Source organism: Palaemon carinicauda, chromosome 16, assembly GCF_036898095.1.
Source record: "Palaemon carinicauda isolate YSFRI2023 chromosome 16, ASM3689809v2, whole genome shotgun sequence".
NCBI classification, from domain to species: Eukaryota; Metazoa; Arthropoda; class Malacostraca; order Decapoda; family Palaemonidae; genus Palaemon; species Palaemon carinicauda.
Window position 1 is genome coordinate 3,681,291 of NC_090740.1, and position 16,409 is coordinate 3,697,699.

Consider the following 16,409-nt stretch of genomic DNA (forward strand, 5'->3'; position numbering starts at 1 on the left):
TGTAAATGTACTGTTGAAATTATTGCATGAATGGAAGATTTGATAAATGCCATTTACAGTTAAAGAAGAAAAATAAAGAAATACAGTTACTTGATTCTAACGGGGTGATGAATTGTATATCCTACTTTCTGATGTTACTAGCATCAGTTTGACAATCGTCACCTTGTTCAGTAATAGAGTTTGATGGGACAATATTAGGTAATAGCTGTAGTCTTACTAATAGTAGCCTTTTAGTTTAATAAAAAGAATAGTTCTTTCTTTTCCCTATATAAATGAGCCAGTGTTTTGAATGAGAACTTCGTTGTTCGATTTTTAGAGAAGACATTTCGGTTTGAAATAAGAGAATCCACAAAATCACACTAGTAGAGCATATACTTTAAACAATATTCTAAGGGTACTTATCAAGTACTTTCTACATGAAATTTGAATGGAATAGAAATCATAGACTTTGAATTAATAGGATTAATTCAACATATATGTTTTGCAGTATAGGTCATTAACAAAATAGCAGAGAAACGGTTCCGTATAACCTTCAAATTTGTGGAATTTTGTTGTTAGAGGGATTAATATTGCAAAATATTGTTAAAAGCTTTGCAATTGGAAGTTTCATACAAGATGCAGAAAAGTTAAACCCACATCACCAATTATATGAATGGTATGGATGGATGGCTCATGATGTGACTGGATGGTTCAATTTTAGTTTAAATCATAGTAAGAAGACCCTCTATTATCTGTAAATCATTGTCAAATATTTAACCTTTGTGGGGTATAAATGGTTATCGCTTTATCCAATGCATTGACTAATTTGTCGGAATCAGTGAACAGGAAAATTTAATGGGGTAGGATTAAGATATAATTTTTTTTAATGTTTTTGTATTAAGATAGATTTTAGATATTTTACATATTCAAATCCATCATCTACATTTGTGGTTTTTGAATGTCCTAGATAATTCTTTCTTCTAGATCTTCTAGCAGACTGCATAGTGCTGGAGTGCACATACACCACCTTGATTTTTATGTCTTACGGAAGGTGACGTCCTTAATTTTAGTACAGTATGTTTGCAGTAAAAAATATTAATATAATTTCTTAACGTATTCAAAACATCATAATGAAAATACAACAGCACAATATATTCTAGCTTATCATAATTTCATACATTTTGTTTATACATACATACATATACCAAGGCACTTCCCCCAATTTTGGGGGGTAGCCGACATCAACATTTCGTTTATAGCTATTATTATTAGTTATCACATGCACACATGAATAAAATCTATGTTCGTTGGTATGCTGGGCTTTAAACACGACATGATTTTTTCCGCTGAGCTTTTATTTTTAGCTTATGACATAATATATATGTACTGAAGGAATTCTTAAAAAATTATGATTCTCCATGGTAACTGAGCTTCATTTTTGTACTTTTCTATTATCAATTTAATGTGCATTGTAACAATGGCAATTACTGATTGTTTCATTTTGGTTTGTCAGCTCATTTCAAGATGCCGTTATCAAGATTATGAGTATCGATATAATTTGTTAGCTTATACAGTACTCTATTATTAGTCAATTTCTAGTGCTAAATTTCCCTTTTTAACTCACGTTCTTTGGTGATTTTTAATATGGTGCTGTATAGTATTATTTGCTGATTACTAATGCTAAATTTTACATTTTGACACGCACTTTTTATATATGCTTTATGTGGCGATTTGTTACTAAATTTCACGTTTTACTCTCTTTCTTAGGTAATTCTTATTGTTTGCCAATATCTAATGCTAAATTTTGCATTTTGACTCGCAGCTTTTAACATTACAGTGTATTTGGCAATTTCTAACTTGAATTTCACATTTTGGTGTCAAATTTAGCATTTTCGCGTTATAAGAAATTCGAAAGTACCAATCACAGGGATGTCGTGATTCAGACTGTACCACTTTTCTGTGAAGACACTGGAACTCCATGGTTGGAGGCTATCGAGCATCTCCAAGTGAAAGGCTTTTTGCGAAGTACTGCACAGTGGATATCTGGGTACCTGTATCGGTCCTCTGCAGTTATCTACCATGGGAAGTGGGCCATCATCTGCGATTGGTGTCATGGAAGGGATACCTCTCTGGCAGAAGCAACTTAGGGTAGATACCTTATTTCCTCGTCTTCCTTTGCTGAGAGAAATGCCTGTTTTTTGCTGCTGTCAAAGGCTAACGCCATCCTAAGACTTGGGAGTTGTCTTTGCCCATGGGGAGCTTCGCGCAATCTAGCTCACCGCAGGACCTCATCTTCATCCTCAAGGCTCTTACGCATACCTTCTATGAGCCTTTGAGAAGGTCGTTAGACATAGATTGTGTCCCATAGGGCTCTTCTTTTCTATTTGAAAAGGACCCAATACTTCAGGCATAAGTGTCAGCAACTCTTCGTTGACACTGGCAGGACCAAGAAAGAGATGTCAAGGAGGACAATCTTTCTTGTGTATGCCTTGACTTTTGAGAGGGTCAAGGTACCAGGTAGGACCAAAGCTCATGCAGTTAGGGGTATAGGACCCTTTAACCCTTTTACCCCCAAAGGACATACTGGTACGTTTCACAAAAGCCATCCCTTTACCCCCATGGACGTACCAGTACGTCCTTGCAAAAAAATGCTATAAAATTTTATTTTTTCATATTTTTGATAATTTTTTGAGAAAATTCAGGCATTTTCCAAGAGAATGAGACCAACCTGACCTCTCTATGACAAAAATTAAGGCTGTTAGAGCAATTTAATAAAAATATACTGCAAAATGTGCTGGGAAAAAAATAACCCCCTGTGGGTTAAGGGTTGGAAATTTCCAAATAGCCTGGGGGTAAAAGGGTTAAGAGGCTATTGTCTTTACCTCCTTCCTGATTGCAGTTCCCTCAAAAGTTGAAGGCTGAGGTTTGGAAATGTCAGACCACCTTCAAGGCCTTTTATCTACTGGAGTATACTAACAAATCTGCTCACACCTTTCTGATTGGTCCTGTGGTGTCTGCTGAATTAATTGTGTAGCCAGCTGAGCTCCTAACATGGGACGGGAAATATCTTGTCTAAGTAACGTATATCTGCAAGAATGGAATGAAAGGTACTGTTTATGCAGAGGTTTCACATCTGAGCACTGTTCTTTAATATAAAGAGGTAACTCTTGTATCCTCCCTAACAAAGTGGAGGATGATGGTATTTATACCAACCTATTGATCATCATTTGTTTACTTACTCATTAATTTGATTGGCGGCTCTTTTCCGTGAGAAAAGTTTTATGTGCAGTACATAGTAGTTAAAAATATTGTTGTTTATTGTGGTTGAAGCTTTTCATCTGAGAATAGTAGCATATGAAATCCAGGAAAGTACTATTGAAATAACTAATTTTAGTTTAGATTTTTATTCATGTAAAGCCATCAGTAATAAAGCAAGTGTCATCTTACCAGTCCTCCTGATCCTGTATTTAACAATCCGACATGATAAAAAGAAAGGGAGTTACTTATTTAAAGGTTTAAAGGCTGCTCATGAATGGCAGAGGCATGGGATAGTGACATTGCCCTATCAAGCAGGACAATGCCCCAGAGATTGACTATATATACAGATGATCAGCAACCAAGCCCCCCTCCCCCTCTCTACCTAAGCTAGGGCCAAGGAGGGTCAGGCAATCGCTGCTGATGACTCAGCAGATAGACCTATAGGGTCCCTCAAACCCCCATCCATAGCTCACAAGGTTGGTGTAGTTCAGCGACCAAAGGAACTAAAGAGTTTGAGTGGGACTCGAACCCCAGTCTGGCGTTCACCAATCAGGGACGTTACCACATCGACCACCACAACCCTATTGTGAACCTAAGGATCAATAACACTATTCTTTATATTAAACATGATGCTGTAGTGTCTGACATTCAAAAACCACAGATGTGAATAGGAAATGAGTGTTGGGTTTGTATTGGAAAAGTAAATTTAAACTTATGGGAGTTTTGGTGTTTGAAATAGAATTTAGTGTCATGTTATTAAGTTATTGCGCATAGGATATAGTTTATGTATTGTGAATGGTTAATTGAAGCTGGTATATTTAGATTTTGGTTTATGTCTTGCTGCTAATAATCTTTAGTTTGATAGGCTATTATTCGTCATTTTTATACAGAAAGTTTGGTAGGTATTTTTATGATTGCCGCGCTATAATGTAGGATATATGTTAATGTGTTAGCATTGATTCAATTGCAATGTACTGAGATTTCGTGTTGACTCTGCATTGTAAACAATGTTATATACTGTACATTGTTCTTTAAATGATACCCCAAATGTTCAAAAGTGTTTTCTATCCCGAACAGTAAAAAGCTTAAGACTTTCGCAGAAGTTCTTAAGGACAGCATACAATAACTCGCATTTGATTTATAGTTCACCATAGAAGCTCCTCCTCCTAATTCTTTCTTGGACTGAACAGTCTTTACTTTCAGCGTTAAGATGCCACAACGTTTTGTTATATTTTTTGTTTTATTATTTACGACAATGTTTCTCAAGGATTCTTATTATTTCTCACCCGAATAGGTTTGCTTCCCACTCCGTCATTTGAGTTAATTCCCATTTTCAGGACATGGTATTGGTCCCCTCCCCATTGGCTAAAACGACTTGCATAACAATTGTCGTCAGCATTCAAACATTTAATCTTATTTCATAGGTAGTTACCTTGTATTTGAAGTTGCAAACTAACAAGAAAACTTATGATTGGTTTAGTTTTGATCAATTTTTGGGTCATTCTATATGAGAGAAGACTCATTCTTCTTTTTGTGTTTGTTTTTTTTATTTTGATTTACTAATTGTAATGCTTGTATGATTAATACATTATCATTGCTGAAGAAAGAATAGCATCTATTAATCTTTGATATTTAATGTTGTTTGAGAATGCATCATTTAGTGACTATTTTCCTAGGCTATTTATTTTTATTACATTAAGTTTTTTAGTCTTTGAAGAAGTTTTTTTGTTGTAATTTGAATAGAAATATGGTGAAAGGATTTAAATTTCATTTATAGTGGCTTAATGTATATTTCCTTAGTTTTGATAAAGATTGCTTTTTAGTGGTACTTTTGGCAACTGTACTTTCTAAAATTTGAATGTAATTCCAATAATACTGTAGGTTTTTGCTTAAGTATCAATATTTTAAGTTTATCTCTCAACTCAATACTTTGAGATTTATTTATAACCATTTTTGTTTACTATCAATCCTTACAAATCATAAATAGGCCAGTGTTTGTGTCCGTCATGTTTCTAGGTTTAGCCATCTTTTGTCTGACAGACGACAGGATGTAATATGCACATATCTGGATTGTTGGGTGTTTTCAACAACACAGTTCTCCAAGTTTTTATTATGCAGAGGATCGGTATTTCAGCGCTTACTCATTAATCATAATTTATTTCAGCCTTTTTTCTCTTAAATGCACGGTTTTAAGGCCGCTCATGAATGGCAGAGGTAAGGGACAGTGACATTGCCCTAGTAAGCAGGACAGTGCCCTAGAGACTGACCATATATACATATGATCAGCACTCAAGCTCCCCCTCTCCACCCAAGCTAGGACCAAGGAGGGTCAGGCAATGGCTGCTGAGTCAGATAGACCTATACCCCCCCCATCCTTATCTCACAAAGATAGTGAGGTTGTAGCGACCAAAGGAACTAACGATTTTGAGTCGGACTCAAAACCCCAGTCTGGCGATCACCAGTCAGGGACGTTACCATTTAGGCCACCACGACCCATAAGTAATTAAAGAGTGAATTCCTCATTTTGCTGTAAATTTTTAGTCACCAGTGAGGATGAAATAGTAATCTTTAGCTGCGTCTGTATATGATACTCTTTTATCTATTTTGGATTTTTTTTATTCCAGAGGGTGCTTTCAATTTTTTTTTTCTATTTTTTTTCTAATTTTTTTTTTTTTTTAATATAACTTCACCCAATTTTTATTGCTATGTTTTCAACTGTGATTCATCAAAGTGTGTTTACTATATTGTGCTTCTTTCAGTTTGAGATATTTTAGTAAATCCTAGACACCCAGTCTCCAGCCTCTCCACTAATGTCTTAATTTCTGAAAATTATTTCAAGTTATTCCTGTGGCCATTATATTTAACGATTATGAAAAGACTGTAGCCATCCAAATTGCTTGATTTCCCACGTTACTTTCCTTCGTGTGTGAACAGAGGTTCGAGTTGCATGTTTTACGGGCCGATTGCCAAGTCCCCAGACGTGGTCTTTTGACCCAATCACCATTTCGTCAGAGTGTTTTCTGATTCCAGGATCAGACTATTCTAGAGATGATTGTCATGAAGGGTTAGACTAGTTAAGTTGGGACTGGTTATGGTGGCTGCCATGTTATACCAATCAAGAGATTTAGAGCACTTGAAAGCGTTTTGCTTAACATTTCATAAGGTTTTATACCTTTAGAAACTTTTCTGTTACAATTGACTCCTGACTCATGACAGTCCCCAAATGCTCTACTGGATTCTACATGTATATGAAAACAATTTAGGATATTCGGCTCCTCAGTCCCTCACCCTGAATAGCAGTTTTTCCATATATGATTGTTATCAAGTAAAATCTGTTTATACATACATACATATACCAAGGCACTTCCCCCAATTTTGGGGGGTAGTTGACATCAACAAATGAAACAAAACAAAAAAGGGGACCTCTACTCTCTACGTTCCTCCAGCCTAACAAGGGACTCAAAAATCTGTTTATAACATTAAATATTTTTTTTTTCTTCATATTTTCATAAAAATCTTGTCAATCAAACAGCGCACTTTCTCCTTGCAGTATATTAATCTCATTTCATCACATTTAGTTCAAATTGAAAGTGAATGTGTTTTATATATACTCAAGAACCTAGATGTTAGATGTGTAGTGAGAGCACCTTATGTCTGTCAGACAACAGACTTACCTCAAAACATGAAGGGCACAAATAATGGCATATGTTTGATTATGGTTTTTGCATGAAAAATTCTTTGCTATTAAGTAAATAGTTTTCTTTTTTAATTTGTTACGGAAGTGTAGGTTGTATAATCCAAAACCTAAACATGGTGTTTAAGTAACCGTGTCTCATAACTCATGGTACATATATCTTTTGCTCATTATTTTTTTAGCTCTTCTGTTTTTAAAATATATTGCAGGTTTTACTGAGAAACCCCATTGCTTTATGGTTATCCCTAAGATATTGAGTTTGTTTGTCCCCAGATAGCTTTGTTTTTCATAATTTTCTCAAGAGAGATAGTATGAACATATTTTTGTTTGGAAAATTACAGTACTGTACCACTATACATTTTCAATGTGCTGTGCTGTATATTTCCTGAATTTGATCTTCCCTTTGCATATTGTAGGATCTTGACTAACCTGTCTATTCTGTCATTCCTACAGGGCATACATAAATTGCTCAACTGCCTGTTTTTACTTATGATACAGATATTTGAATCGCACATTTGTCTTGACATGATGCAAGTACAGGTATATGTCTGGAACTTCCATGTCAATTACACACGGTATTGAGGGTGTTTTCCAAAGGTATGGGTGTATGTAAAATTAAAACCCCCAAATTTATAGTACAATCTAATACAAGAGATATTTATTTTAAGTGGAACATTTTAAAACTAAAGTTTTGACACAAATAAGCATTGGAATAGAAATTTTAACCAGACCATTAAGCCAAACTTATTGAATAATTTGAATTAGGCTATATTGTATGTAGGTTTGTCAACAAATCTTAGATATTAATTTTGGGATTAATATCTGTGAATTATATATTGTATACTAAATTCTTCATTATGTTGAAGTTTGATATGGCCATTGATTTGTTTTAATTTATTAATTAAAGGCTAATTTCCAATGTCTGTATCATGAGATGAAAACTTTGTTTTAAATTTGCGTTTTGTTTACCTAACAGGTAATCGTTTTGCGTGATCCCTATGTTGTTTCTTTTCTATACAGTAGTGCAAACTATCTGGTTACCAATATATTTAACAGTGTGCGCTAGTTGGGGCGGGTAAGCGGTCAGGATAAGCTTTTCCTTTGCTAAGAAGTTTGAATAATTTCAGATAAGTCCTTGAAATTGGATGACGAGTTGTGGCATGAAGTGAAGCCTGGTCTGTCCAGTTATGCTGATAGTCCGGAGGAGGTAAAGAAATCTATGCAGCCTTTCTTGTCTTGTCTTGCTATTTGGTTAGCATTTCCATTTTTGCTGATTTAAGCTGGAAACCTATGTGTGTTTGCTGTGCAGAATATATTGTATTTTTATTACCTATATGAGTTCAAGTCAGGGAGACCTAAAATATGAAAATCTTCAATTTCATAAATTTCTGCTTGTCCTAATTGAATGATTGATTGATTTAAAGTTTTCTGCCATCCAGACATCTAAGGTTATTAATGCCACCCTGCATGTCTTAACCCTTTTACCCCCAAAGGACGTACTGGTATGTTTCACAAAAGCCACCCCTTTACCCCCATGGACGTACCGGTACGTCCTTGCAAAAAAAATGCTATAAAATTTTTTTTTATATTTTTGATAATTTTTTGAGAAAATTCATGCATTTTCCAAGAGAATGAGACCAACCTGACCTCTCTATGACAAAAATTAAGGCTGTTAGAGCAATATAAAAAAAAATATACTGGAAAATGTGCTGGGAAAAAAATAACCCCCGGGGGTTAAGGGTTGGAAATTTCCAAATACCCTGGGGTTAAAAGGGTTAAAAACACACAAAAAAAACTATTACTGCTTTTTTAAAGGGTACTTCCCAAAGGTAAAAATACAATGTAAACATATAACTAATGAAAGAAAAATCTTTATTTACATTTACAGTGGAAAGTCTAAATGTTTTTTTGTTAAACATACAAAGGGATTCTAATAAACTGGTCTGATCAACATTTGTTGTTAAATCTGTCAGCAATGTTCTCATATATTCCTTTTTATTGAAAGCCCAAAGATCAATTTTTAGTGTATTTACTATTTTTGTTTAATTCTTAACTTATAATTTTAAAAATGCTAATGAAAAGTATTATATTAATTATCAATGCTCGTGGTTAAATAGCCGAGCTATTTAGCAAATAAGGAAGGAAGATTTCTTTGTTGATAACATTCTGTCGTTGCTGATTAATATTAGTCAGACATTCATTCACAGCTGCAGTGCATCACAGTTATTCCAATGCTCGCCTGACATTCATATCGCTTCTTCTCCAGAAGCTCATTTTATTAACTTTTACCATCGGAATCTATAAAAATTTTCCCATTTTCTTTTCTTACAAAAAAGATGCAGTACATACCCCAGTAAAATAATGTAACAATCTAGCAGTTAATGATAAGTAGCTTAGAATATTTCAGACCCAGTGCTCTCTAACTTCGCTAAATTAACGAAAAAACAATATTTTTAACCCTTTTATCCCCAAAGGACGTACTGGTAAGTTTCACAAAACACATCCCTTTACCCCCATGGACGTACCGGTACGTCCTTGCAAAAAAATGCTATTTACAAATTTGTTTGCATATTTTTGATAATTTTTTAAGAAACTTCAGGCATTTTCCAAGAGAATGAGACCAACCTGAACTCTCTATGACAAAAATTAAGGCTGTTAGAGCAATTTAAAAAATATGCACTGCAAAATGTGCTTGAAAAAAAATAATCCCTGGGGGTTAAGGGTTGGAAAGTTCCAAATAGCCTGGGGGTAAAAGGGTTAATGTTGTAGGGTCATAGCCCGGGAAAGTTACAGACATGACGAGAAAAGATTGCTTTCGACATGTTAGGGACTTGCCCTGGTGAAGGTGTAATCATGAATACGTACAGGTAACCCCATCATTTTCAAATTTCTAGACTTCAAGACTGATAAGACAAAGAATCTGTGCCTTAAACAAGCCATTGATGGTTGCCATTAACTGTTAAAATGTCCCATTACTTTACTAGAGACATAATTCTGTTGAAAGGAAAGAAAAGGAGAAATTTTCTAGTTTTAGGGTAAATGTCAATAAAACTGAACTTCCAGCAATAAGCAGTGTGACCATTGAGTGAGTATAGAAATAAAAGATTTTATTAATAAGATTTAGTTTATTTTCAGGGTGCAAAGTCCTTGATACCCCTCCTTGAGCTCGCTAAGGGTCAAATACCCCAGGAACACTGGTCATCCACACCTTTGGTGCTAAAAGCAACTGCTGGGCTACGATTGTTGCCAGAGGATAAAGCTGAGGCATTGCTGCAAGAAGTAAGTAGACAACTGTTATTTCTATTTATATAAGTTTATTGTTTTCCTAGATATTCAGTTTCAGAATTCCTCTATTTTGTTTTAGAAATATAAGGGTTTGAAGTAGACATATCTCAAGCTTCATCTAAAAGAGGAGAGAGGCAATTAAAACAGACAAACTCTGCATTATAAAGTAATTTAGACTGACCATGCTAGATCTGGTACAATTCAGCCTGGCCGTACTGGATCATGGTACTGTATTTAATATTGAATTGAAAGGGAGTAGACAGCCTGTCTATGCCTTCAAAGGTGATTTTGGAATTTTGTTTTAGTCTAAACTATGTTAGCTGAGACAGCCTGTCTATGCCTTTGAAGGTGATTTTGGAATTTTTTTGTTAGTATAAACTATGTTAGCTGCAGAGTAAAACTTACTGATGAGGATACACTAGTATAAACCAATAGCACTCGAATGAATTTCAATGTCATGACAGCAGAATTGAAATAATTCGAGAAAATTTCTGCATCTCAAGGTGTAGGTTATATTAAATATTTTCTTTATGCTACTCCAGAATCGAATTTCTTGAAGTACACAGAAACCCACAATTGTATAGAATGTAAGCATAAGATTATTTTGTATTTTTTCATAATTTTCAATGTTTCCTTTCAGGTTCGAAAACTATTGGGAGGATCAGGATTCCATACAACTGATAACTCTGTTGGTATAATGGATGGTCGAGATGAAGGAATCTTTTCCTGGTTTACCGTTAATTATCTCATGGGTAAGTTTTTAGGTTTGGTGTCTGACTTTGCATGTTCATATTAGAGTATAGGGACTAATGCTTTACAGTTGCTGATCATCATGGTGAGATTAGACCTTAAATTAACCCTTTTACCCCCAAAGGACGTACTGGTATGTTTCACAAAATCATCCCTTTCCCCCCATGGACGTACCGGTACGTCCTTGCAAAAAAATGCTATTTAAATTTTTTATTGCATATTTTTGATAATTTTTTGAGAAACTTCAGGCATTTTCCAAGAGAATGAGACCAACCTGACCTCTCTATGACGAAAATTAAGGCTGTTAGAGCAATTTGAAAAAAATATACTGCAAAATGTGTGTGTTTGAAAAAAAATAACCCTTGGGGGTTAAGGGTTGGAAATTTCCAAATAGCCCGGGGGTAAAAGGGTTAACTGTAGAAGTTGTCTGCTTGTCAATATAACGCTTTCTCCTATTCAATCTAATTTTTTTAAAAGACTCCTGTTTCTGTAATATCAAGAAGTATATTTTATTTATTTGCTGGGCATTTTTATGTTCATTTTTATATCAATACCCCACGAGAATTAAAGAGTTGTATACTGATTCGGGAAAGGCCTGACCATTTTGTGATACAACAAATTGGTTACACAAATTGGACAATGGAAAGCAAATTATTCGGGATTTGTGCATTATCCTGTTTTACTGTTGACTCATCTAGAAGGACTGTATTTCTTATCAGTTAGTCAGTTTGTATAGTTATATCTCATCTCTCACTGAGCAGGATGCATTAAAAATATGTAGTATTGGAATTATCATTATAGATAAAATAATACAATTTGATAGTCAATTCAGACTTATTATTGGAAGTTGTACTTAGGTTCTCATTACCTGTGAAGGTAATTTGCGCTGTAAGTGGTACTCCTCCTACTTATAAGGATCCTATCTTATCATTAAGAATTATTATTTAATGAATACTGGGATGCAGTTATCAGAATGTCATTTGTGTTTTATATCTTATGTAGCCAGCTTTTGTGCTTATTAACATCCTGCTTTTCCAACTAGGGTTGTAGCTTTAGCAAGTAATATTAATTATATTAACCCTTTTACCCCCAGGCTATTTGGAAATTTCCAACCCTTAACCCCCAAGGGGTTATTTTTTTCCCCAGCACATTTTACAGTATATTTTTTTTAAATTGCTCTAACAGCCTTAATTTTTGTCATAGAGAGGTCAGGTTGGTCTCATTCTCTTGGAAAATGCCTGATTTTTTTCAAAAACTTATCAAAAATATGAAAAAGAAAATTTATAGCATTTTTTTGCAAGGACGTACCGGTACGTCCATGGGGGTAAAGGGATGGCTTTTGTGAAACGTACCAGTACGTCCTTTGGGGGTAAAAGGGTTAATAATAATAATGATGATAATACTGTACAGTACTGTACGTGGTAAAAGGGTTTGTGTATCACCATGATCAGCAAAGCTGTATTAGTCAGGGTCACCCATACTACGTTGGTTTGCTGTGAGCAATCATACTAGTCGCCCACCATCACAAATGTGCAGTAGTCAGCATGATGATGAAAATGACTAAACTTCTAGCATGACTAAGGAAATGTGATGAGACTTTTTTTTCTGCAGTAGACTAGAAATGCCTGCATTTGTTGTTGTTGTAAGTAGCTACTGTAAAGTGCAATAATTAATCCTTGAATCCTAGTCAATAATCATAATTTATTGATGGTAATTTAAATGTGACAAAATATCTGCATTGTATTTCTTCCATACTTTGCTGGTGAGCAATTATGAATTATGTATGCTTGTGCATCTTATTAGTTCATACTGATTGATTACTGGAACTTCATAAGTTCAAACTTTCAGCAAATGTTTTTATGTTGAACAGGATGACATAAGTCTCTCTTTAGACAGTACTTTATTTATGAAAGACCTGTTTTAACATTGCTACTGATCTAAAACTTAGATTTAAATTAATTTATTCTCTTTTAGTTTATTTTCTTATTTCCTTTCCTCACAGGGCTATTTATCCATGTTAGCCCTTTGGCTTATAGTATCCTGCTTTTCCAAAATTTGTTGTAGCTTAGCTAGTAATGATGATGATAATTATTTTGCAATTGCAGATCGTGTCGGTGGCGATGCCAAGGAAACCATGGTGGCGCTTGATTTAGGAGGTGGTTCCACTCAGATTACTTTTGTTCCTGTGGAGAGTGAAACATTGAGGAGCACTCCTGAAGATTACCTCACGTCTATCTCGCTGCTTCACAAGGAACTGAAGCTCTATACACATAGGTAGCTAAAATATACATGAACTACATTTAGCATCTCTTTGTTGATGTCTTGCCGGATTATATACAGGAGAGGGGGTTCCCAGCCCCCTCGTCCCGTCCCTTTTAGTCGCCTCTTACGACACGCAGGGATAACGTTGTCAGGCTGGGAGGAACGTAGAGAGTAGAGGTCCCCTTTTTGTATTGTTTCATTTGTTGATGTCGGCTACCCTCAAAATTGGGCGAAGTGCCTTGGTATATGTATGTATGTATGTATTTAGCATTAAACCTCTTTCCTTTTATCTCTTGAAATTTTGTTATTTAGTGAGTTGTAATTCTAAAGACTTATCTCAAACCTACTTCAAATAGGTCATTTTAAATTACAGTAAGGGTTCTTTCATTTAGATTGAAGTTATTTGATTTATAAGGTTAGGTTCACTGTCATTAATGTTCCAACTTTGAAGAAAACATGAATTTTTGTGTAGTGACTATGGTATATCATGTTGCAGTTCTGAGGACTACTTTAATTTTTATTTAAAACAAATCATATTAGATTATAGGAAAGGTTCTTTTATTTAGATAAAAGTAATTTAATTAGGCATTAATATTATTAATTTTATGAAAAAATAACTGAATTTGTTTTGTGTAGTAACAGTGGTGTTTTATTGTTATTTATTGCTATTCTGTTTAGTATAACCCCTTTTTTGTCTCCAGCTACCTAGGTTTGGGGCTCATGGCTGCCCGTCAGGCTGTGCTCCTTAAACATCGAGGAGAAGATGGAATCATACGTTCTCCTTGCATTAACCCCATTATAGATCATCAGTGGAGTTATGGTGGTAACACATATACTGTGAGGTAATTATTATTTTATGATATTTTGTGGGTGTACTGGCCTATTACTTACAATTATCACATTCATGATCTTCTAATGTACCCTAACAATACAGAGTCATTTGTTAACCCTTTTACCCCCATAGGACTTACTGGTACGTTTCACAAAAGCCATCCCTTTACCCCCATGGACGTACCGGTACGTCCTTGCAAAGAAATGCTATAAAAATTTGTTTTTCATATTTTTTGATAATTTTTTTTGAGAAAATTCAGGCATTTTCCAAGAGAATGAGACCAACCTGACCTCTGACAAAAATTAAGGCTGTTAGAGCAATTTAAAAAAAATATACTGCAAAATGTGCTGGGAAAAAAATAACCCCCTGGGGGTTAAGGGTTGGAAATTTCCAAATACCCCGGGGGTAAAAGGGTTAAACAGACTAAAGAAGAGTGGACATTGCCCTTTACATGTGTCTTTGGATCATTTGGCTTCTAGCTGTTAATATTTTTTTCGTTCTTGTGAGTCTTGCACCTTTAGCTATAAGGAGAGAACAAGGCTGGATGACTGGAAGCCATAATCTAAGAAGAGTTTGTATAAAAAAAAGTTTCATATAAAGAAAATTAATTTGCCAAAATCCTAAAGTAGTTGGAATGAACTGTCGTTCTACATTTCAAGAACTGGATGATTGAGATCCATTAGATTGTTTGTGGTTGGGATTGCCAATTATAAAACCAAATTTCAGAGGAAAACCAGGGAGTTGTATTTGAAATGAAGAAACCCTGCTGAAAACAGTTGATTAAAGGCTTTTGCAATTGGTTAGACTTATACTTTTATGTAAGATGTAATGTGGAATATCTCTGGAGGCTTAACTTTCAAAGTATGCTGGAGAAATGATCAAATACTAAGAGAAAGAGGATGATCGTGCAACTAAGTTGAACGTCTTTGCTGGTAAAGTACTACTTATCCTGCTTCAAAAATGGTCCTGATGGTTTTGAATTTAATCATTTCTGATTTACATCCCCAAAGTAAAGACTTTTGGTTATTTTAAGCACATCCAAGTAAGAATAATTAAAACTGAATTTATATCGTATCTGTTTAAAAGATATAAAGAAGACAGAGCTTTGATTCCATGGGCTAGATGCTTAACTTTTGCTGTTTTGTCATCTGTCACTTTGATGTTTGTTCTTGATATAACTTAAGTTAATAAGAATTCTTAATGTTTGAAATTTGGACTTTTATTTTATTGCCTTTTCCCCATTCACCATGATAAGGATGGACCACATGATGCCATGGTGACCCGAGAGAGAGAGGGTTTCCCAGACCTGTGACCTCTTTTGCCAGATCCTCTTTAATCATTACCACCCAGGAGAGATCTTTCATAACCCATTTCTTTTTACAAGACCTAAACCCCACTCATGCTTTTTCTGACTGTATGGAGATTCTACTTTCTTTTTTTGAGCAAATAGTATTTCAAGGCCTTCTACTCCTAGACTATTGGTACTTATAAAAAAAGGTTCACATACTGCTTCTATCAGCATCAGTGAATGATCTACTTCAACTGACGTAAATTGAGGGATATCATAAGGTTTTACTCTTTGTAAGTAGGCCAAGAATAACTGCCAATCTATGTTGATTTCCATGCTGAGACACATTGGAGTTGATCTGTCTAAAAGGCCAAACATCATACACATTGTAATATCCATTATAATATGCACTCCTCTTACTTCTAAGCACATCTCTTGGACTCTAGATGGGGTACTATAGTCCATTCTTTTAGCGATGCATATTTGCACCGACTCGCAGTGGTGCCCTTTTAGCTCGGAAAAGTTTCCGGATCGCTGATTGGTTGGACGAGATAATTCCAACCAATCAGCGATCAGGAAACTTTTCCGGGCTAAAAGGGTACCGCTGCGAGTCGGTGCAAATCTGCATCGCTAAAAAAAATGGACTATAGTATGGTTATCTGGATTTCCTTATGAACTCATTTTCTTCATTGGGTTCAAAGCTCCTGTAACTGACAAAGATGGTAAGCTAGGTACAATCTTTGTTATACAATGTGGTCCTCAATTCTACTGAGATTATGGTAGCCATTTTTCCATAGTTCAGAGAAAATTATGTTTAAATGACCAATGGCCAATTGAGGAATGTATTATTACCAGATCTGGATTCTTTTGTATATGAAGACAAAGGCAAGATGCCATTATGTCTATTCAAGGTATTTAAAGTCAACATAGTAGAAACATTACCTAATTGAAACAAGATGAAGAAATACAAACATATCGAAAACAATCCAATTCATATGTCAAAGACTAGTTTTTTAAATTTAAATTTGATTTCTGATGCCCACTGTAATCATGGTAAGGCT

The 16,409-nt window shown here is 34.9% G+C and overlaps 1 protein-coding gene across 3 annotated transcripts in view; it reads left to right on the top strand.

Annotated features, from left to right (window-relative positions):
- The window catches only part of LOC137655626 (ectonucleoside triphosphate diphosphohydrolase 5-like), an 89,210-nt gene that overhangs the window by 54,227 nt on the left and 18,574 nt on the right, over positions 1-16,409 (top strand). For all 3 annotated transcript variants that reach the window (XM_068389542.1, XM_068389539.1, XM_068389540.1), the window contains 5 exons: positions 8,059-8,138; positions 10,067-10,210; positions 10,857-10,968; positions 13,072-13,240; positions 13,930-14,070. In XM_068389542.1, coding sequence (XP_068245643.1) covers positions 8,059-8,138; positions 10,067-10,210; positions 10,857-10,968; positions 13,072-13,240; positions 13,930-14,070 — 646 coding nt within the window. The remainder of the gene's footprint in view (positions 1-8,058; positions 8,139-10,066; positions 10,211-10,856; positions 10,969-13,071; positions 13,241-13,929; positions 14,071-16,409) is intronic.